Raw genomic sequence first — 21875 nt, 5'->3', positions numbered from 1 at the left:
TTATTAAATGTATTATTATTAGATACACTTAATTAAGGCATTTCTCATAACGCAGAGCGACAACAGTAAGAGAAGCCTGACGTTGAGCTCATACCTCTCATCATGTCAACGATAACAGTTCTGGTCATAACGTGCGACTCAAGAATGAGCCTTAGCGCTGCCGAGGTAGATAGTTGCATTAAAGTGTATTTTTTTCTGTCAGATGTGCAGGTTGACTGAGACAAACGCAGCACAAAACACGTCCGGTGTGGACTGGAAGTTTAGCTTTCCAAATGTTTCAATGTGAACTGCAGGCATTTCAAAAGCAAATTTTCAAGCAGCACGTACCTCGGCAGCAAGAGTTTGTGGTATTTTGTTCAGTGAAAAAAAAAATCCTTTCATCTCTGACAACTTGCATTCTCCTACAGCAAAAGATAAGAACCACACCTGGCTGCCTGCTTAGTCTGTATTAAAGATTCAACAGGCTAAGTGACTTGAATGTGACAGTGCACGTGTACTTTTCATGGCACAGGTGGAATCACAGATGTGCAGCTGAGGATGTCAGTAATTTCCTTTAGTAATCAGTGAGTCCCTTAGGAAGGGGTCCTTCAGCTCATCACAAGAAGACCACTGACCTACAATATCTAAAACAAGAATAAAGGACATTATTTAGATGAGTTAATGGGTATCTAATCTAGCTAAGAAGCTACTGCACATGAAGAATACAATGTGTCAGCTTCACACTTATCAAATACAATTTGTACCTCTAAAAGGATGTGTACTTATAGCACACAAATAATACTGAATTCATGACAAAGTCTCATAAATTTTCTGGATGTGACATCATGAATGCTGTTTTTTTTTTTTTTTTTTTAAAGATTACCAGAGCTAATTTAATGCCCGAAACCAATTTGTGCATTTTAGAATCATTAAAACAGTAAACACTTTCATCAAATTAATAAAAGGCAGAAAACATTTTAATAAATGGAACACAGTAGGCTACAAATCAACAGCCCACATGCAAACACAGTCCAATTAATCCAGATTGTTCACATATGGAGAGGATCGTATTAAATGACAAAAAAAAAAAAAAAATAGTAACAAAAACCTCAAAATACATTTTTTTCAAATTACAGGTTTAATACATAGGACTCTTAAACATGTTATTAAGAAAAACCATTCACATAGCAAGCAGCCTCCATTTCTTGATGACAGTGCAAAAGGCATATTCTTTTGAGAATGGCATGATTCCTGGTACACGCAAGTTTTTTTCAGTCAGGGCACTAACGATACTCAGCCAAACCTGAACAAATTCCTCATCTCGACAGACGCAATTATATTAGACAGGTCCAGGCCTTAATCAGTGAAAATTTGCGGAAATAATACCACAAATGTGGTCAGCGAGGTTTTCCAGTGCTTCCTTTGTTACATGTCACCAGTGAGACAGTTTGAAAGGCTTGGAGACAGTTTCTGTGGGTCAACATGAGGCTGTTCAAGAAAGAAAAAAAAAAAAATAACTTAATGATGAATCTAAATAGGACTGTGTGGTGTAGGAAAAGATGTACGATGACAGCACGAGACAAAAACCAAAGTAGGCTCCACTGACCGGCTTCATACGCATGCCACATAGTGACAAATAATGTTGGAAAAAACAGTCAGTTTGAATATCACCACTTTTTCTTTACAGGAATCTGACTTATTTTGGAGAATGGATAAAAAAAAAAAAAAAAAAAAAAAATCAGATGAGATATCCTTGGTCACGGAAGACTGTATGTGTGCAGCAGTGAGAGGGGGGTAGCGTGTATAACGAAGAATAAGAGGCCAACATGTCAAACTCAACAGAGATTCACCAAATAAGGGGAAACGGTAGATGTGCGGTCAGGTGGATGGATGGATAAATGAACAGATGGGGGGGTTGGTGAGGGGTGGGGAGGGGAGGGGTAGGGTAATGTTTCACGCGGCCGACCGTCGCCGGATGACGAACGCTCCCCTCTGCAGCTGTCCCAGGTAGATCCTCATCTTTGTACTGTCACTTGTCTTTCTCACCCAAATCTGGAGAACAAAAGACAAGAGAAAAATGCCTCAATAAAGTCATCTGGAACTAAATGTTGTGAAGCAGCTGTCCGTGGCGTACGAATCGATATAAAACCAACATTTATCTACAACAAGGCAGTTTGTGAGAAGACAGTAGAAATGCTTTCAATGATTCCCAAGTGTAAATATAAATGCAGGGCGCTGAAGGAAGAAATTTACATTACCTTCTTTTCAGAATAGCACCACCAGTCAAACAAGTAAATTCTGTCAAATAAAGTCACTACACATCCAGTATTAAAAAAGGATAAAAGCTGGAGATATTCTTTATTTTCCTTGCAAATACATACAAAAAAACTAAAACCAACAATGCGTCAAGTTTATCTCTCTATACTTGACTTCCCTACACTACTCTTTATCTGTGGCACTCAGCCCCAAGCCCATTCATTTCTACTGAATGCCTTAACATGTGTATATAGTTCATTTTTAAAAAGCCAATTCATTTCCTACATCAGTTGGGGCGCTGTAGTTTTTAGCAAATGTTACTCAAACAGGAGTTTTCATCATAATCTTTTATGTAAACTTTCATCCAAGATGAGGAACATCCCTCTATGTGTGACAGACCTTTATTCACTAGTTAATACTAGTTGTACTTAACTGTCTTTGAACTTGTTTTTATTGCATCGGTTATTATTGTGTACACCATAGCCCTGAAGGAGGGCAATTTCATTCCTCAGTATACTGAATACTCTATATGCTGAATATGGATAACATGAATAATATGAATAACAATTAATTCTACCAAAACAAAACTACCTAAACATAGAATAAATAGTGCTGTTTGTTTGTTTGGGACTACTTTCAGCTGTGCAATTATACATATTTGTTGCTCTAGTTAGAATTTACAGCACCAGGGCAACATATGTGGGATTTACCCAGAATAAACTACATTTCCCATGTCTATGTAATGAAGAAACATGTCACTCACAGCTAGAGTGAGGCTCGTTGTTTGGTTTTTTTTTTGGATTTGTTGACAATAAGAAAAATAGAATATCAATATCCTTTAAGTAGGAAACTCAATTCAGTGTGTGACAGGGGCTGGATGAGAACTAAAAAGCTCACCTCATTGGTCCCCACTGAGCTGATGACACAGCTAATCTTTGTGTTGTCCTTTGACTCCAGGTAGATGGCCTGGCTCTTGTGGTACCTGTCAACACAAACACACACACACACACACGCGCACACACGCACACACACACACAAAGAGAATTAATTCAGCATTCACAGTGAGGGATGGGGGATAGGCAGACAGGAGAAGGGTTCATTATACATAATTTTACCCAGCTGAATAACTCCTATTCCTCTTGAAATAGCACTAAATAGATAATTGGACCGGAAAGTCAAAACAAAAAGTCTGCTATTTTTTTTTTTTTTAAATGACTTCAAACTGTCAAGAGGACACCACCGACCCAGGGGAAGAGACTGACAACCAAAGCATTTGATCATTAAGGCCCAACTGAAGAATAATGACGCATGTGTCTCCCTGCGGCTCTTTGAGAAGGCTTTCCAGTGCTAGTGTCTTCTTTAGCGATGAATAAATGAGGCTTTGCCTTGAAAGAAAAAAGTGCAAAAACTTCCCGGCTCCCTCTTCACAACTTCTGACTTTATCGGCGGCTAACAAGACAGAATTCTATTACTTTTACGACTCTTCAAATGACTGACATGTCTAATGCGGAGCTCTGCATTCAAAGAGAAGGGGCATGAGAGCTGCGGTTGGTCAAGGATTTTTTTATTCTCTTTATATCTACATAACAGCGGCATTGGTTTTGATGCTGCCACCTTCGTTGGATATGTATTTTTATGGTGGCTTCAAGCACCAGCTCTTATTCAGTGGCTCTAAAGTAATAATATCTCTCTCTGTAGCCCACATAAAATGAGCCTGCTATCAAAGTGGAGGTGAGAACTACCAAACACCAAAACCTTCAAACCAACAGACTAGGATCCTGTCCTCTAGGAGACGGAGGAGATGCAATATTTCTATAGCGATGTGGCCATCTAGTGGTGACATGAGCTGCAGTCAGCCTAAGTGAGGGGAAAAGCACAATGCCTGTTGGGAGGATGAAAGATAAAAAAAAAAAAAAAAAAAAAAAAAAAAAACACACACCATCTTTTGTCGTAGTAAAGTTTCCCTTCCTCGATGCGGGCCTCGTAGCGCTGGGATGGGTTCTCCATGGGAGCGGAGGGGACGTGCTCCGGAGACGAGGGGGACACTAAAAACAGGAGATGATGCGTTAAAAACACTTGAATGCAGCTGCGACGATCGGTCGGCAACTGATTGATCGACAGAAAATTAATCTGCAGAAATGATCTGATTCCAGCTTCTCAAATGTTAATATTTTGTGGTTCTTCTATGACAGTAAACTGAATATATTTGGGTTGTTGGTCAGGACAAAACAAGTCATTTGAAGACATCACCTTGTGCTACGGGAAATAGTTCTCAACAATTTTCTGACAATTTAAAGACCAAACGACTAATTGCTCACTCAAGAAAATAATCTTCACATGAATCAATAATGAAAATAATTGTTAGTTGCAGCCCTACACCCTGGATAGCATCAGTGTGCAAAACCACATAACAATACTTGAATGTTTAAAGGAATAGTTAATAAAATAAGCTACAGCATAAAGACTGGAGTTTAAAAGGGAATCGACTGTGCTTGACAAGCGTGAATGAAGTGCAAAAAGGTGAGCGCTGACGTACCTGGCCGTTTTGGTGACTTAAGCTGGAAAGAGAAGGTGATGAAATGTTTAACGAAATCATTAAAAAACAGCAGAAATATGTATGATTTTAAGATATTTTTTTTTAAAGAAAATTACCTTATTCAATGTTCTTAGATCTTCCATGATCTGTTCGTCTGTTAGCAAATAATTTAGCTGAGGTTTGGAGAGTTAAGGAAGGCATTTTCACCACTGTTAGCACTGAACAGCAGGGGCAGCTTACTGAACTGAGACTGACCTCAGACCTGAAGTAAAACACACATCACATCACTTTCTGGACATGAGAGTGACCCTGACCTCCCGCTGACTGAAGAAACAACTTTTTTTTTTGCTCTGGAAATCGATAATTACGTTTGAGAAAAAAATACAGATGAAGTCTAACCGACATATCTACAGCAATAAAAAACAGAGAGACTGCAAGTTTATGTGAAGGATATCCGGTGCTGGTTTTCTTCGTTTGTCTGGTATTGGGACCGGATCGTTGGGCCGTCTCCTCAGCTTCCGAGTCATGATGGGTTTGACCTCCATAGAGTCTGTGAATGACAGAAAAACCAACATAGTAAAAATGTTTTCAAGTTTTTCTAATTTAGAAATAAAATTCAACATCCAAAACACCCTCATCCTTTTTTTTTTTTTTTTTTTAACCTTTATCCTGTTCTGGTTCCGCTTACCGCCTGTCAGCTCCATTGTTAATTTCTCGTTCTCGATCATCTTCTTCTTCTCCTCCAGCTCCGCGATTAGGTTTTCCTTCAGTTCGACCTTTTTATCATCAAACTCCTTCACCGCTGCCTTCTTCTCCTTGATGTAGTTCCTCTCCACCTGTTCTGTCTGCAAAAAGTTCACGGACAAAAAAAAATATGGAAAATACATTTACCTTGTAAAACCAAAAAAAAAGTAGAAGTCGATTCAGCATAAACTAAATCACTCAGTCGACAAGATTAACTATGCTCACCTCAAGCTGGAGAAAGAGATCTGTAAAAAAAGAATGGAATAACATTATATGACTGGTTATGCAGAGCAAAACAAAAAGAAAATAAAGCAAAAATATGCTGCAAATATTAGCACATATCTTTGAAATTAATGGTAATAAGAAGTACCTCTTTCACTGTGTCTGATATTTTTTGTCAGATTGTCAAATGATCATTCATGAACGCAACTACTGTCCACCACTGGAGCTACTACTGCAGGTCGATTATCAGAGCTGTGATTGGGGGGATTTTTATCCAGTGATTCTAGACTAAACAGCCACAGCAATTTTAATCAGCAAATAACCGAGTACATAAAACGCTGGCACGCACACGCACACACACACACACACAGGCGGTAAAGGAAAATGCTGATCACACACAAAACCCTGAGTCAAAAATAAAGCAACCGCTATAATTAAAAAAACGCAACAATCTAAATGGTGGAAAATAGATGAGTTGGAAAGACAAGGAGAAGAAGATGTCGCGGTCGTGATTGTGCGATTTCACCGCAACATGACGTCTTAACGCCAGTTTTTAATCGATCCTCTCTGATGTTTATACCACTTCAAAAAAAAAAAAAAAAAAAAAAAACACTGTGGATGTGGATGTATGAGGATCGGTCCAGACTACTCTCTGCTCTCGGTTAATTTTGTTATGCAAAGCTTTGGAAACATACCAGCTGGCAACTGCATGTCAACACTAGGGCTCCATCAGGCTTTCTGTATATTAATTTCATGGTCAACACTTGCCTTCTTTCATTGCAATAAAACAATGAATTTGGGCTTTTTTTTTTCCTGTATTCCTGATTTAAAGTTTTCACCCTCACCTGCTCAAACAAACTTAAGCAGGAAGCGCTAATTATTGTTTAACTTGCCTGCGTTCCGGAGCCTTTCTTTATACTGTTGGTCGAGCTTCTTCATCCTCTTCTGATACTCCTGCAGCGTACCTACAAAAAGAAAAGTTCCATTTACCACAAGTGAAGTTTATGTAAGGTCAGAACAAGTACAGTTGTATTGTTTAAGTAGATTGTCATTATTTCTAGGCTGTAAATTTTGGCGACCTGCTACGCTCAGCACCCACCCACAGTCTAAACCACATTACACTGACATCGCACCTACATTTGGATTTACAAAACAGCCCATAATACATCACCTCCCAATTTCTACATATCTGATTAATAATAAATGCACGGGACAGCTGATGGTGATACAGTTCCTTTAAAAACCAGCCACTCAGCCGGTTTGTATCAGCGAACAACAAACAAGACTTTACAATGTAAAATGTGTTCATGTTAGAGGACAATGTGTCATCAGTTATCATCTGCTTCTCAGCTGGTTTCTCTTTTAGCCACAGACAATGGCCGCGATTTGAAACGGCCTCTGAAACTACACTTCATGTCCCGATGATGTAATCCCTGACCACCTCCCTGAGTAATCAGTCAGGATCAGGCTGTGTCCTTCAAAAACCTCCAGAAAAAAAACAAAACGGATCCAGACTATCACAAAAAAAAAAATCCCACAGAATAAAGCACAGCAGTCATTAAAACATTAAAATAATTCCCGAGCGATTACCTTCTTGTAATTGCTGCAACTGTCTTTTCAAGGAGGCCAGTTTGTCTTGGTACATTCTGCGATGAAATAAAGCAGAACCAATGTCAAATTCTCTTTCATTGTGTACAGCATTAGGGCAAACACTCGATCCTTTCTCCACAGAAAGGATTGTTTTTATTATGCTTAAAACAGCTTGATCCATGCTTGGCAAAAGACTTACTGCTCTTTGATTTCCACATAGTCGTCGTCATCGTGCTTGGCAAGGTCTGTTTCGCTGGCATCCTCTGTGTCTGGAGACATAGACAGGAGAAAAGTCACTCAAGAGGTCAAAATTATTTCTACACTAAAATTCTAAATGTCAATCAGTAATCACGTCAACATAACATGCTGTACCACAGCATATATAGTTAGTTGCTGGGCTTTTTTTCTCCCCCACACAATCTCAATGCAGTTAACTTGAGTCTACAGACAGACAGACGGACAGGCAGAGATCTGTGTGGATCAAAGGACGTGCGTGGCACTGGTAAGATAATGGTGAACACCCTGCTTGGGAATGCCCTCCTGTTTGTTAAGACTATGAGACAAGGGGAGATCAAAGTTTGCCACGGAACATTATATACTGTTTATCCTCGGATCGACATCACGAAAAAGTTCAGCTACACGAAGCTAAGGTGAACACTGTGAACGATGCCCACTGGCTCGCCGGTGTGACCCTATGACATTAATATAACGACTACAATTTGTAGCTGTTACTTTGTGCATGATTTGCCGAATGGTTGGGGTTAATCAGACACGGTCCCCGGCTAACTTGGTCGTGCTGTCAGTCCAGCTTCAACTCTCTCTCTAAAGACAACGCTTAACATGTTCAACCAGCGATGTGGCAAACTTGAGGGGCCAAGTTTATAAGCACCGGCTAACCGAGGTCAGTCGGCGTTACCTTCCAAAAAAAATTACCCCGACACAAGAGAAGGGTAAGGCCCGGTCGTGTTAAGCTGACAAAGCAGCTTTCATTTTCGGTTAGCATTAATGTGCTAGCTTAAGTTAGCTCGCTCTCCTGTTTTAAAAGAGTAACCCAATTCTAGCTCACATAGTTGGACGTAATAACAGAAGCCTCGGCATGTCGGGGAGGAGAAAAACGAGCCAGCTGCTCGACGTCATGAAACTAGCTGACCTTGAAGTGCTGTCATCGCCTCGCTTGCCCCTCGTCTTTCCTTCTCTTTCACTGTAATCCCGACGTGTCTCACTGACTAGTGTGGAAAGGGCAGTGCAGTGGACACAGCACGCAGGGTTTCTGCTGCCTGCAACCTGTCAAATGTTCCGAGCTAACGTTAACGTAGCCAGGTGGGCTAATTAACGCAATGTAGTCCACTTTAAATCATTTATTAAAAGTGTATATTTAATCCAGGTCAGCTGAAGCAGTTCTAGTGTCACTTTAATTTACAACTGTTTTTTTATTGATGTGTTGCATAATAAACATGTCTGGCCGGCGTTTGTGGTTTATAGCCGCCTGATGCCAAACGTGCTGTCGAAACGTTAGCGTTGTTAGCATGTAAACAAAGACGTTGTCTTTAATCGTGGGCTCAATTTACTAACGTTATTTGCGTTCAGCCAGTATAAGTGGGTTAGCCAGTTAATATTACCTGTTTCTGAAATGGTGTTTTGACAGGACGGAAAGCTGACTGGCGGTAGATTGGTAACCTAACTTGTTATGTAGCTAGCAAGCTAACTCCGTGCTGCTGGCTCGCATCGGACTAGCCTGAAAACAGTTAGTTAAAATTTTGACTTAAGAAGGGCTAAAACGATGCACGTCGCACTGTGCGATAAAACAACCTCCACTCAAGCTTAATCCAGAGATCTCTTAACACGCTGCATTCAAAATATTAGCCCAATTCGTGCAACAATCGCGTGTTTCCGTCCCGTTTCCAAAAAGTAGACAGAGCCCGGCGGTCAGTTCCTTTAACGTTACCTTCTTCAGAGTCTCTCCCTCTAAAGCTCCGATCATCGTCATCATCCACGCTATCAAGTTCTTCTTCATCGTTGTAATAATCCACCATAGGTGATAGCAAAGTTGAAGCCATTTGTTCGCTTTGAAAATGTAAACAAACACAAAATAAACAATCGATTTGTGTTTTGCAGCTTGGAACAGCGCCTACAACTAACAGGACCCCTACGTATGAAGCTGTCTGACCTTATGCCTGTATATAATGCCAGTATTATTAAAGTATAAAACGACAAAATATATTTAATCTGATTTCAAAAGCAATTAGAATTAAGAATTTGAAATAAATGATACAATTCGGTAATCGTCATTTATTCCCATGGCGTATTAAATTTTCCGGTAAAAGATTTGAACAGGCATATTTCTGAGTATCAGGGACTGTGTGGTATCGTTGTTTTTTGGCTCGCGGTTGGCTCACTATCATGGATGTATAACAAGACCTTATAATAAGACCTTATTATGAAATCTTATGACATCCATGCTCACTATCCATTTACTTTTTCTACAGTTATACTGAGAATCTGCGATTATTAAATGTGTAATAAAAAGCTATAGTTGATAATGTGAAGCACAACTTTAGCTAAAATCTAGGCCAAATTATTGCAGGGCCATGGATCTTTGTAGGGTTAGGGGGTGTTAAGAAAAGTCTAATTTTAATCAAAGACGACAGTCTTTAACATTACACATGTAAAATGCACATTCGCCTTCTCTGTGTTTTCATAGCTATTATCACCCTGTGGTTGTTTATGGCTGCTTGTTTGACTAGCCACACTTATTTGATCACAGTTTTTTTAGTCTGTCTTAAAACACTGAAAGACGGTTTTCATCACCGTAATCATTCCTCCTGTTCACACCAACCATTAACCACTGTGTCCACACAGTTATTTTGTGCAAAAATGCTTTTAAAGGTTTATCTGATGCTTATATGAGGCTTCCACAGTATGGGTTAGTCATATCAAGTGGATATCTGCCACATTTACAGTCTTAAATGTTACTCAAGCATTATTTCCCACTATCAGGAGATATGTCTATTGCTGGGTCTCTTCTTTGTCCTTGGTCAAAAGGTCACATAGTTGTTCCTATAGTAATAGGTCCTTGAAGCAATGCCCCTGTATGAAGATGATCAATGTTTAACCTATGCTTCAAATGTTTACTGCAGTTTTCAGCATGCTGTGGAAAATGTCTTCAGTTACTGGAGTGGTATTATGATGTTATGCTCAGTGTTTTAATGTGAAATCACACTTGGGAGTCAACAAAATCCAGTCCATTCTGAGACCCCAGTGGCTATTAATGAGAATATGCAGCACTGTTAGTATTATGTAGGAAGAGAAACTGACTTGACATCATATCTACTAATGCAATTGCAGATACTGTAAAAATGAATTGATTGTTTTTGCCATTTGATCAACACTGACAGACAGAGCGGTAGCCAGAATTGAAGAATGATGGAGGTCATGAGTCTAAGTGCAGTCTAAATGGCAGGCACCAAATGGGAAGTATTTCATTTTTAATGTTTTATTTATTGAGTGAAATGTTCGATTTAATTTTCTGTATTTCCCAACACAAAGGTCTAAATGCAGTTTCAAAGCATTTCCCACGTGCACTGCCAGGAATTAAATTCTGTTGGAGAAATGTATTGGTTTCAAAGTAGTCAAATTTACACACATTTTATGTCTAAAAATACTGGAATAACCCTATAAAATACCCATGTGTGTAAGTTTTTAATTGCTGAATGTAAACTCCCCCCAGGTTGCTAAAAAAAACCCCCAATAATTTCCCAGTCAAAATACTGAGAATATGATCCCAGTGTCCTCAGTGATAATAGAGACTGTGCATTAAGACAATCCTTTAATTTTCACACGAAGACCTTTGAACTTTAAACAAGAAGCAGATATCCATTGACAATTCATAATGTAAATGCACAAATAAAGGAGTGTTTTCCTAACCTAATAATGTTCCTTGAGTGTTTCATTTTGTACTATTTATTTATTTATTTTATTTGTAGGGGACCGTGTACAGTGTTAAATGTTAGCATTTGATGTACTGTACCAGAGTTAGCTTACAGCTCATTTTCATCTGCAATCCCTTGAGAGGTCACATTTAAAACATATAACAGCACAATAGCAGAGCAGTATGAAGCAAAAACAAACAAACAAACAAACAAACAAACAAAAAAGACAAGACACGTAATACAAAGTTATACACAGTAGTTCATCACACACAACCACAATGTCAACTAGAAATGACAAATGTATGCGTGACTAAATATAAGCAAGATTATTTGCGCAAAGCACTCACTCTCTCCCCAAATTCCAGGTACTTATTTTCCAGCTCCTTTTAGATTAGATTAGATTCAACTTCATTGTCAGTACACAAAGTACAAGTACTGAGATATACATTTATAACCGGAAGTGCAAAATAGGGCAAAAAGGTGCAACAGTTACAAGCATTATGTACAGGAATACTGAGTGGTATAAAGGATCCAACCAAAAAGTGCATACGAATGGTTATTTATGCACAAGTTTATACATGGCAAAGTAATATAAATAAATGTTATGGGTTAGGATGGATATGTGATGTATAGCCTAAAGATATTTGAAGGAGTTTAGTGTAAATATCTGATATGTTGAACATACATGCCGCCTGCCGAGAGTTGTTACAGTTGAAGTTTACAACAGCAGGTGGCAGCATTGCACTTAGTAAATTTAGGAGAAAAGCTGAATTACCATCACTGAACTTGCAAGGGAGTCGGGATGACTCAGTCCATGCATCTTTAATGATTTGCAAAGGAGGTGTAGAATTGTTGGTCGTTAACTTTTATATTCGCACGGTGGGATATTTAATGCTGTAGGCTATATTTATGCATTGGATTTGGGTTAACCAATTCAGCATAAGATACTTGGGGGAAAAAAACTGTCGAGTCTGCATTTAATCTTTATTTAAAAAAAAAAAAAAAAAACTGTCTGGAAAGTGCACATCCTTCAGCGCACTCTTCACTACATGACTCAACTTTTATTTCCGCCCGTCTGTCAAACTAGCTGTCAAACACGGGCGAGGGGTTGTGCTCCCGCTGCTCCGTCATTCAGGAAGTCCAGACCAACTGACAGCACTTCGAGAAGTCACACCGACATCTTCAGACTCGGACTTAAATGTCCTTGAAGTGCGTCCGCTTTTTTTATTTGTCCAACAACAACGACGAGTCTTTTTGAGAAGAGGTGAGCGGCTTTTTTTTCTTCTTCTTCTTCTCCCCCTCTGTTGTTGTGTTGCTGTCACTGTTTGCTCCCTCTCAACGGTTAACAGCTCGTGCTAGCCTCGCGCTCTTAAAACAGAAATGACACTTCCTCTTGGTTTAACGGCTAAGCTATAGCTAAATATCAAAGCAGTAAAAGTAGATATGAATGAGCGGTAGTGTTTATACGTTGCACCTGAAGTTTATATTGACCACCATCGCCTGCTTTCGACGTTGTTCGGCTTGTTGTTTCAACGCCACTCCACTCTAGATGGTGAGTACGGAGAGCAGCATCAGCTCGCTGGGGTTAAGTGCGTAGGTTTGCTTTTTAACGGTCTCGCCGAAGTGCATGTTTGTTTGATTGATGTGTCGCTGCACCTGCTCAAAAATCTACACGGAAATTTGGATATGTACGCTGTGAACTGACGGGGAAGACGCTTTGCACTTTGGTTTGTCCCTCAGGGGGTGAGTATGTTGAGCAAACCGGGGATGACAGGTTGTAATGAAGTGTTCACTTGGTGTGTGTGTTTTATTTTAAAGCCGACGAGGCGGCTATAGGCGCTATGTAAACTTGTTCGAGGTGTTATTTTGGCGCTGTCATGCAATGTGGGTCAGTCTGCGTGTGTCTGTCACATCTAAAATGACTGTGGTACCTTCCATTGTATCCTACATTGTTGTGAGTGAGATTTTACTATCAACGCACAGTCACAATGGCTTTCGGTTGAGACGGTGTAACGTCCACTACACATGACCTGCACCGCATTTTTACTACATTTACTACGTCTCTCTCTCTTTCCTTAACCACAAACCCTTTATTGCATCTTTTGACACTTTTGTTTTTTTAACGATTGCAATATGCATGCGTATTCATATAACGTAAAGACAACAACCACGCATCATTTATCTTTTATCTTTATAAGACCTTCCTGCAGCGAATGCTACGGGAGGTCATCACCTGCATGCAGCACGGCAGCGTTTGGTTAAATAAGCAGCGTTAAAAGTAAATGTAGGCTAACATGACGCGCTCGAAATGGCAGATGTAGATAGCAAGCTGAGCACTAAAACCCAAGCTGACCCAACATGATGTCATCTCTTGTGTGTAGAGCGCATGAGTGAGAGGCAGCAGACCCGTGTTTCACTGCTAAACTGTGTCATTTGTAAAGATTTATTTTAAGAAGTGCGCCCACGCAATATCTGGCTCGGATCACCGGAATTTAATCCCATATTATGACATTGCACCTGCATGTCATTCATATCATTTTTTTGTAGTGTATTCTGGCTTTATCTCTCTGCTCAGAGGTGCAGAGAAGGGATGTTGAGTGGGTGAGAAACCCATATTAACTCACCAACATTTGTGTAGTAAATGCAAAGTAAGTGGTGTCAAGAAGTCGTGTTATTTAGAAAATGTCTTTTGAGGAAACAAGTGCTTTAAAAAAAAAACAGCTGTCAGGGTTTGTGTTTTTCTTTACAGCATTCTTCCAAATATGTCTCTTGTCAAGAGTTTCAGTGCCCTATTTGTGTTTTGCAGCAGACATACTTTCGTTCAAAGTGCACAAGACTGTTGTGCAAGTCCTCTCCCTTATTCACACCCATGTTTAGCAGTCTCAATGGCCACCTATTGATCATTCAAACAAGAGAGGGAACAGAAAGTCGCACACTTCCTTATTAGTGATGGTATCTAGGGCAGTTTAGTATATGTGATTTTACTTTGATTGCCATATTTTTTGCCAGGTAAATGTTTAATTGTAGGCTGATAATACACAGGTTATGATGTGCTAAGTTGGACCCTAGCCACATCTGGTGAGGTAAAAGCTTTAAATAGTGCAGGTCATGAAACATAAGACATTCACGACCAAAAGTCAAAAGGCTGAGAAGTTGAAGAGACTCATTGTTTTTTAAGGCACATTATCAATAGAAATATGTCCTCAGCTGCTTTCATTTGGCCTTTTGTTAAAACACAGAGTGGTGCAGGTCTCTATCTGTTATGTGACAACAAGCTCACTTTCCCTTTCTTTAGATGGGCCGAGGCAGTCATAAGCTTATTGCTAACAGTCACGTCTTTTTATAGTGCTGTGTGAGAGATTATTGAGACATTAGCCAGGGGTCTTCTCATGAATGTGAGCAAATCCCTTTGAGTATGTGTGTGTGTGTGTGTGTGTGTGTGTGTGTGTGTGTGTGCGTGCGTGCTGATGGATTCGCTGGGAGAGGTCACATCAGCTGCTCTTGACAATTGGCTGATGTGGTTGTCAGAGACAGGGGGTGGGGAGCCAGTCATTCTCACACTGAGGCCATGTCCACAGTAAGGGCAGACTGCGGTTTATACACACACTCACAGGACCGGTTCAAATCCGGTTCAAGATTAAGCAGAAGCCATGTTGTCAGAATATGTATTTTGCAGTGCAATGCTGTGAGAGGGTTGTGTTGTATCAAACATTGTTAATTTATACGATGCCTTGTTCACACTCTGGCCAACGAAAAGGGCTACGCAGTTGAAACCTTTTTTTTTTTTTTTTTTTCTACCTCCTCCTAGTCTTCATGACAATGTGTTCCTTTCTCTGGTGAAAGCCATGGGATGTGGTTGAAAGTTCAGAGATAAAATATCAGGACAACCAGTAATTCCTTCACAGGTGTGCTTGTGAAGTTGTCTGACACGGGTTAAAGAACAAGTTAATGGCAAAACCCGTATCATGTGATCGCCTTGTTTTGTAATTTAAAATGAGCAATCAGAGAGAGAGCTAGAGGTGACAGAAAGTTGGCTTCTTGTCGTTAGTGCTACGCAGAAACAGACTATGTCTGTGCAAGCATAGTTTTGTTTTCCCTGTCGACACTACATCACAAGATCAGCAGTTTCAGATTCATCCCCTCTGGAGAGCTTGTTCAAGACGGACTATTTCTGAGTGGAAATGTATGGTTAAAACAGAGAAGGAAAAAGTACGTTTTCACATTTAGCCAGTTTAGTGTGGGCATGGCTGGTGGTGGTGGGGGGGGGGTTTAAATCCTGGCAGCAGGCTTAATCATGCCCTGCTCTGTAAAGGGGTTTGGATTATCTGGGTGTGAGTAAAGTTTAAAATATAAAGCAGGGGAGGATGTGGGAGCTTCTCCTCTCCAACTCTTCAACCCCACAAGTTTCAAAAGGGATAATACACAATAGTTACTGCATGGTCACAAGAGCATTTCTGACAGCAACATTTTCCAGCAATTTTATTTTGAATACAGTGACCAGTGGATTTTCTCATGGGGACAAAATTTTTTTTCCATAAGTTTAGCTTTCATAGCAAAAAGTCAAAGCAGCGTGGTGAAAAATCGTGGGAAGCACATCCCCAAATTTAGTAGTTACCCTGGTTTAAGTATCTAATCTACCTTTGTCTCTGTCAGTTCCAGGTCTGTTGCTCTGTGGCTGAGCCTAACCTCTGATCCAGATGAGAGAATTTATCTTTATACAAACACACTCTAAAAATGGAAAATATCAGTGCACACTCCTCAAACAAAATTATAAAGTTTTGCTCGACTGATACTAGATATTTGTGGCCATGTTGATATTTGATAGTTTAAAGATCCAATTATGATTTATTGGCCAATAGTAATTCTGTTACCAAATTTTGCAAACACATAACATAAACATTTGTGATACAAATCCCTCATATTAGTTTTCATGCTTCCGCATGGCTGGAGACATTATGTTTTCAGGTTGTCTGTCCGCCCCGTTCTCGTGAGCGCCATATCTCAGGAACGCCTCGACGGAATTTCTTCAAATTTGGCACAAACATCCACTTGGACACAGAGATGAACTGATTGGAATTTGGTGGTCAAAGGTCAAGGTCACTGTGACCTCACAAAACACGTTTTCGGCCATAACTCTAATTATGACAAAGTTTCACACAAGTGGGAAGACAGAAGTGATGACATTTTATATCCAAAAGGTCAAAGGTCAACTTTACTGTGACATCATAATGTTCTGCAAAAACACTTTTCTGGTCATTATTCAAAGCCATAACTCAGGAACAAAAGGGGAGATTGTGACCATATTTCACATTTGATCGGATACTGAATTGGTGACACTAATCTTGGGTGGCCACCTTGAAACTGTGGTTATTGTATAGATCTTTATGCTGCTAGGTTGAAGATGTGTGTGAAGCATCCACGTTTTATAATTCGTAGCTTCTTTGCAGCAACATCCATATATGAAGCATTGTCTGCTCGGGCTGCACAATATATCATTTCAGCATCGACACTGTGATGTGCGCATGTGCAATAGTCCCATTGTAGGACACGCAATGTCAAGTAAGGCAAATTAACTAAAACATGTCATGCTACAACTTTTGATGTGCTCTGGTGAAGGGGTGCACTTCAAATCAGGCCCAACTAGTCGCCTACCACAACCGGAAGATGAGCGCTGCCTGTTTTGGTTGTTTGATTAACTGATTAAGCGCGCACCCCCCTGATCAGTGTGCAAACTGATCGCTAAGCATGCAGAGTCTGCTTATCACCTGCCTGTAAACTTGCACATGACACGGCTACTGTCGCAGATAATGGTGTCTGGATGCTAGAGGCAGGCATTCAGTTATGCGAGGGGGGCTTCTGAGAGTGTGTACTCCCGTTATCAGTGGCACCTCATCTGCTGGTTAAAAGTTAAACAGTTACTGTCACAGTGCTGGTCTGTGCCCTTACGTTAGCAGTATAGCCGTAAAACGTAGCGGTGCAGTGTATGTACAGTCTAGGCCATTTGTCAGTGAATAAATGATACAGCTCCTCAAGACCCAAGTCAAGCTCCTGCATCTTGCTTATCACCTGCTGATTCAAGTGAAGGGGGTTAGCCCTGAAGTTAGCGAGCGACGTTAGCCTCTTGTGACGTAGCATAAGTGAGCTACACCTGGTGCCCGTTGGAACCTGTCCTGACCTTAAGGTGGACTGACCTTTAAAGGTGGACCAGCTATTCTCATTTTAGCGACAATCTCAGCAGCTCCTAATCAATAGGATATATATATTGCAGGGAAAAAAATCATAATATTAGTTGTTGTTTTTTTCAAATGCAGCCCTATTGTCTACTGTCATGGCTACAACTTTGTGTTCTATCAGAATCAGCTTTATTGGCCAAGCATGTGAACACATATAAGGAAAATACACCTAATACCTTTTTTAACATTTCTTCAAAGTCTTCACTATAAATATTATATGAGTCTGGACAGACATGTATGTAAACTGCAACTTGACTGGTTGGCAGTGGCATATAACCATGAGGTGTTATTTCCTATTTGTGGTTGTAAAACAACCAATGTGTCAGCGCTCTCTGGTTGATAAACTATGCATAGGTTTCTAATATCCTTAAATATATCTTTGGTATTTCCGTACTGCAGTTTGTTGTTATCAGCCAACACAGTAAACTATTATCAGCTGATATATTAGCCTGGCTGATTTATGAGTGTAGCTGTATTCACAAACATTGCGTGTTTTGTTCAGAGTGATTGTCCACGTTTCATGAAGATGTACTAAAGGCCTCAGCAGTTTATCTGTACAACAAACAGTCACTGTTGCCCTGTAAAACAGACCACAGTAGTTACAATTGTTGGTGTGACCTCTATGTGCCTATTTTAGCGAGTGCTTCACAGCTCTCCTAATGTGCTGCGGTGCCTAAAGAAATCTCTTTCAGTCTCAGTTGAATCCTGACTTGTCTAATTTAAGAACAACCAGAAGGCATACAGGCCGCCATGTGGCCTTAAAGAACCTGGGCCTATTTTAATTAGCACTGAAAACAGTGCTTTGGACAGCCCTCTTCTGTCCCCGCTATTATCCAGCAAGTGATGTCTTACCAGAGTCTGTCACTCTTCCTTCCTCCCCCCTCATCAAGGCAGGGGTCATGTGGATGTCGAAGTTAACAAGTTTACCTGCTCTGCTGTAGAAGAACCATGACAGGCCCACTGGTAGGCCCATATGTCTTATGGCTTGCCACCGACCCTGTAATGAGTTTACTGGCTGTGTGCTAGGTCAGCTCTACATATCTGTGTGACAGCCATAATGTTATTTTCCAAAAGTTGAAACCCGTAATACCAGTGTAGACGGTCTTGGCAGGTTTTGTTCTGCGTCTTGGGCAACCTGTTGAAGTGAAAAATGTACAGTTCTCCTCCCTGCTGACTAATCCACCTCAGCATCTCCTGAAGTTTTCTCCACTTCCATGTGGCGGAAGGCTGACTTTTGAAACGTATATTAGAGAATTGTCAGTTTAGCCGGTGCTACAGCAGTTTGGTGGTTTATGCCACGGTAGCAGAGCGCATCAAATATTAAAGCGCTGCTGTCAGGCTTAATGTTCTGCAGTGATCTGGTTTAGCATGTCTAATATAGGAATGCTGTCTCAGATGACAAGGAGAATTATGCCCTCCCTACCCCCACCTCTCCTCTTCTAGCAGATGTGTTCATGCATACTGCTTTTAATGATGATTTCAAAAGACAGCAAAACTCTGCACTGCTGCAACATCATGGTCTTGTAAAGCCAGCAAGAGAAAGAACCAGTACAGATATTTGGTAACAAGATTAATCTACAGTAGCAGTAGTATAGTTGCAGTAGCACTTTATTTAATTAACCAGTAGTGAGGACTGCATATACATACCCGTGTTCACAGTGTGCATCCCTAAGCCTTCTTCTGGTAGGCATTAAGGTAGTGTTTTATACCCAAGACGGACTCAAACATCTATCTTAATTAAATTGAAGGTCTGTTTGTAAAATACTTGAAGATCTTCAGCACATAAGCAAAATATCTTTTTCAAAATCCATCTGGTGGTCCATGTCCACGAAGAGGAAGTCATTGTCACAAACTCTTTTCATCTGCATTTACTTCTGGATTTGATGGAAACTTTGTAGCCTATTTGCACCACTGACCGCGATAGGAGTCACAGGGAAAAATATGAAATGGATCTAGTCATGGCTCAGCAGCTGGTGCAGACCTGAGTCATGGCCTTGGTCTACTGAAAGCTGTCTCGGAGGGGAGGAAGTCATGGCCCAACAGATGTCTCATCAACGAATGCCTCCTGAGTGAGTGTGCCACTTCTGCTGTTCAATCGCCACCTTGCATTGCAGAAAATTGTCTTCATCTGACCCACCGGTTTAGATCTTTGGTGAGCGGTAGGATCCAGCCATCAACCATTTTTTCCCCAAAAAATATTGCGTATGTTAAAAGGTATTTATTGTATTGTTTGAGTCTGTGTGTACATGCCAGCTTTTATACACCTGGCAGGTCTAATATTTTTTTTTCACACATTCATATGCTCTTCGCTAGCATGACATCTGGTTTAACTTGTTTATTGCACGCAATATCGATATGTTATATGCCAAATTGCAGAACAGATTGGTCGTTAAATACATCATCCTTTCTTGTGCAGTACATGGACTGTTCTTCCCCTCATTGTTTTCCTCAAGCATACTAAACCCTGTGTCATAAGAGAGGCATTTTGGCAAGTCAGCCTCACTGGGTGTGGGAGGTTAGCACGAGTGACTTGATTACAGCCCTTCATTACAAGTGCGCCTCCAATCCTCTGGCGAGGTTGCAGCTGTGACCGTGAGTTCCCCCCCCCCCCCCCCAACCCCCAACCCCCACCCACCCCGGCTCCAACCCCCATTATGTCCGGCTACATCTGTCTACAGCTCTCCTGTGAAATCTGCAAGCCTCTATCTATCTGCTAGTCCATGACTAGGCCAAGTTGAAGTGCTGGGGAATTATGAGCAGCCATCATCATCACTCGAAGAGACATCACCATTGCTGATGGCTGACTTGTCTTATCTCTGCCCACCACCACCCCTGCTGGGTCTGGGGCTTAATTTAGCTCGGCAGAATGAAGGAAAGGGCTTAGGCAGGAGTATTTTTAGAACTACATGGTTCACTGTAATGGGGGTCTTTAAAAAATTGAAAGTGTCATGTCATAGGCCTACAATTTGCGCCCATTCTGCTGACTCTCCCCTGCATGCAACCGACTGGGAAAACTCCAGTATGCGCTGCTTGCTTAGCAGAGTGGGGCATGTCAGCAAGGCTTAGGATGCATGATTGTGATGGACACGTTTGCTGATGTGAGTGGGGTAATACACTGCACCACACTCGTCTATTTTGGGAGCTTCCTTTGCCCGCCCAAAGCGCTTTTGTGTCTCACAGTTTTACATCACAATTTTTACTCAGCGCCTTTAGAACATGTTTCCGAACCCGTCTTTCATTTCTTTAAAGCGTCATTGCAGAGCACATTTCACTGGTGTGTCTGTTGAGCACTTCCATGGCAGCACAACAGCGGGGACTGAGGCCAGTGTTGGTGTTATTTAACGAGTGCTGACAAGCTTTCATTCCATAGCATTACCAAATTATGCAGGGCTTTTAAGGGCGATAGCGCCTGGCAAGATTGCACTGAACCTTTTCGGTCTGGCTGCCACCGAACCTGACGTAAATGCTTGATAACTCCTCATCTGTTGGGCTACCAGAGTGTGTGCCAACCCCTCCCACCCCTCCCACCCCCAGTCAGTCCCAAGAGAAACTAGGCCTCTGCCCAAGCTCTGTGCAGCCCTAATGCGGTGACTGGACAGCCTCCATTGGGTCAAGTGGAGATTTGCCTCTGATGAATCTGGGGGAGATTGTGTTGTGCTCTCGCCATCGAGCAGCGTATTTTATTTTTTTATTTTGTATTTAAGTCTGTGCCTGGCTGGATATGTTAACCACAGGATTCCCAACCAAGAATTTGTAATGCAAGACAACATCAAGGCACATTAGGAAAGGTTACACAATTTCTCTTGATCAACTGGGCAAAACGGCTATTTCCTTGAATATTAGAAACATGTTTTTGTCTTCATTTCAGCCTCCTCCTATATAGTTGCTGCCATTATCTCTCCAACTAAGCAATTTTTTTTTTTTTTTTTTTGCTAACCACTGATTCATCAGTGTGTGTCATATTGCAAGAGAGAAGACAGGAGTTTCTCATGAAGCAAAAGAAGGCAATGAGAGCCAACGCGAGTACTTCTGCCACCCTTTTTCTTGCTTAATAGTCCATGCTAGGAAGTCTTTGTATGCCTTTGTCAACCCAGAGAGCCTGAGGTTAAACCGAACAATTGTCCAATTAAACTGTGACTTGGAGGTAACTCTGCCAGTCAACACCCCGCCCCTCTACTTCCCTCTCTTATTCTTGGTCTCGTTTCCTCTCTTACTTGCACACACAAGCTCTCATCATACATAAACACAAATGAACCAGATGTGCAGCGCTGCAAAGCCAGAAGGCCACGAACCCTAGGATAATTGAAGGGATGATATTGTCCCAGAGGGAAAATGAGGAAATGGTTAAACTATCAGGCCGTGAGGGTATCAAAGAAGCCGATACAT

The 21875-nt window shown here is 41.0% G+C and overlaps 2 protein-coding genes across 7 annotated transcripts in view; one reads left to right on the top strand and one right to left on the bottom strand.

Moving 5' to 3' along the window:
* Positions 1–929: 929 nt before the first annotated feature.
* On the bottom strand, positions 930–9488 carry suds3 (SDS3 homolog, SIN3A corepressor complex component). Of its 3 annotated transcripts, none has more exons than XM_044330553.1 (12): positions 9273–9488; positions 7527–7596; positions 7328–7383; positions 6631–6702; positions 5741–5760; positions 5460–5616; positions 5226–5321; positions 4888–4949; positions 4772–4793; positions 4175–4280; positions 3133–3217; positions 930–2031 (listed from the first exon to the last, which is right to left on the bottom strand). In XM_044330553.1, exons 1-12 carry the CDS (start codon positions 9382–9384, stop codon positions 1933–1935), a joined length of 957 nt encoding a protein of 318 aa, XP_044186488.1. In that variant the 5' UTR covers positions 9385–9488; the 3' UTR covers positions 930–1932. The 3 variants fall into 3 exon arrangements, with proteins under 3 accessions (XP_044186488.1, XP_044186500.1, XP_044186496.1); XM_044330565.1 differs by lacking the exon at positions 9273–9488 and adding an exon at positions 8947–9217; XM_044330561.1 differs by lacking the exon at positions 9273–9488 and adding an exon at positions 8478–8655.
* A 2566-nt stretch (positions 9489–12054) lies between these two features.
* Positions 12055–21875, top strand: part of taok3a (TAO kinase 3a) — a 72513-nt gene continuing 62692 nt past the window's right edge. The window contains exon 1 of one of the 4 annotated variants that reach the window (XM_044330532.1): positions 12055–12520. The gene's annotated coding sequence lies outside the window, so the exon portion shown is untranslated. Of the gene's footprint in view, positions 12521–12560; positions 12809–12868; positions 13000–21875 lie in introns of those variants that run through there. The other 3 variants (XM_044330507.1, XM_044330517.1, XM_044330523.1) reach the window with 3 other exon arrangements.

The sequence above is a fragment of the Thunnus albacares genome, chromosome 2, assembly GCF_914725855.1.
Source record: "Thunnus albacares chromosome 2, fThuAlb1.1, whole genome shotgun sequence".
Classification (NCBI taxonomy): Eukaryota; Metazoa; Chordata; class Actinopteri; order Scombriformes; family Scombridae; genus Thunnus; species Thunnus albacares.
The sequence above is the reverse complement of the archived record's forward strand: the minus strand, read 5'-3'. Positions and strand labels throughout refer to the sequence as shown.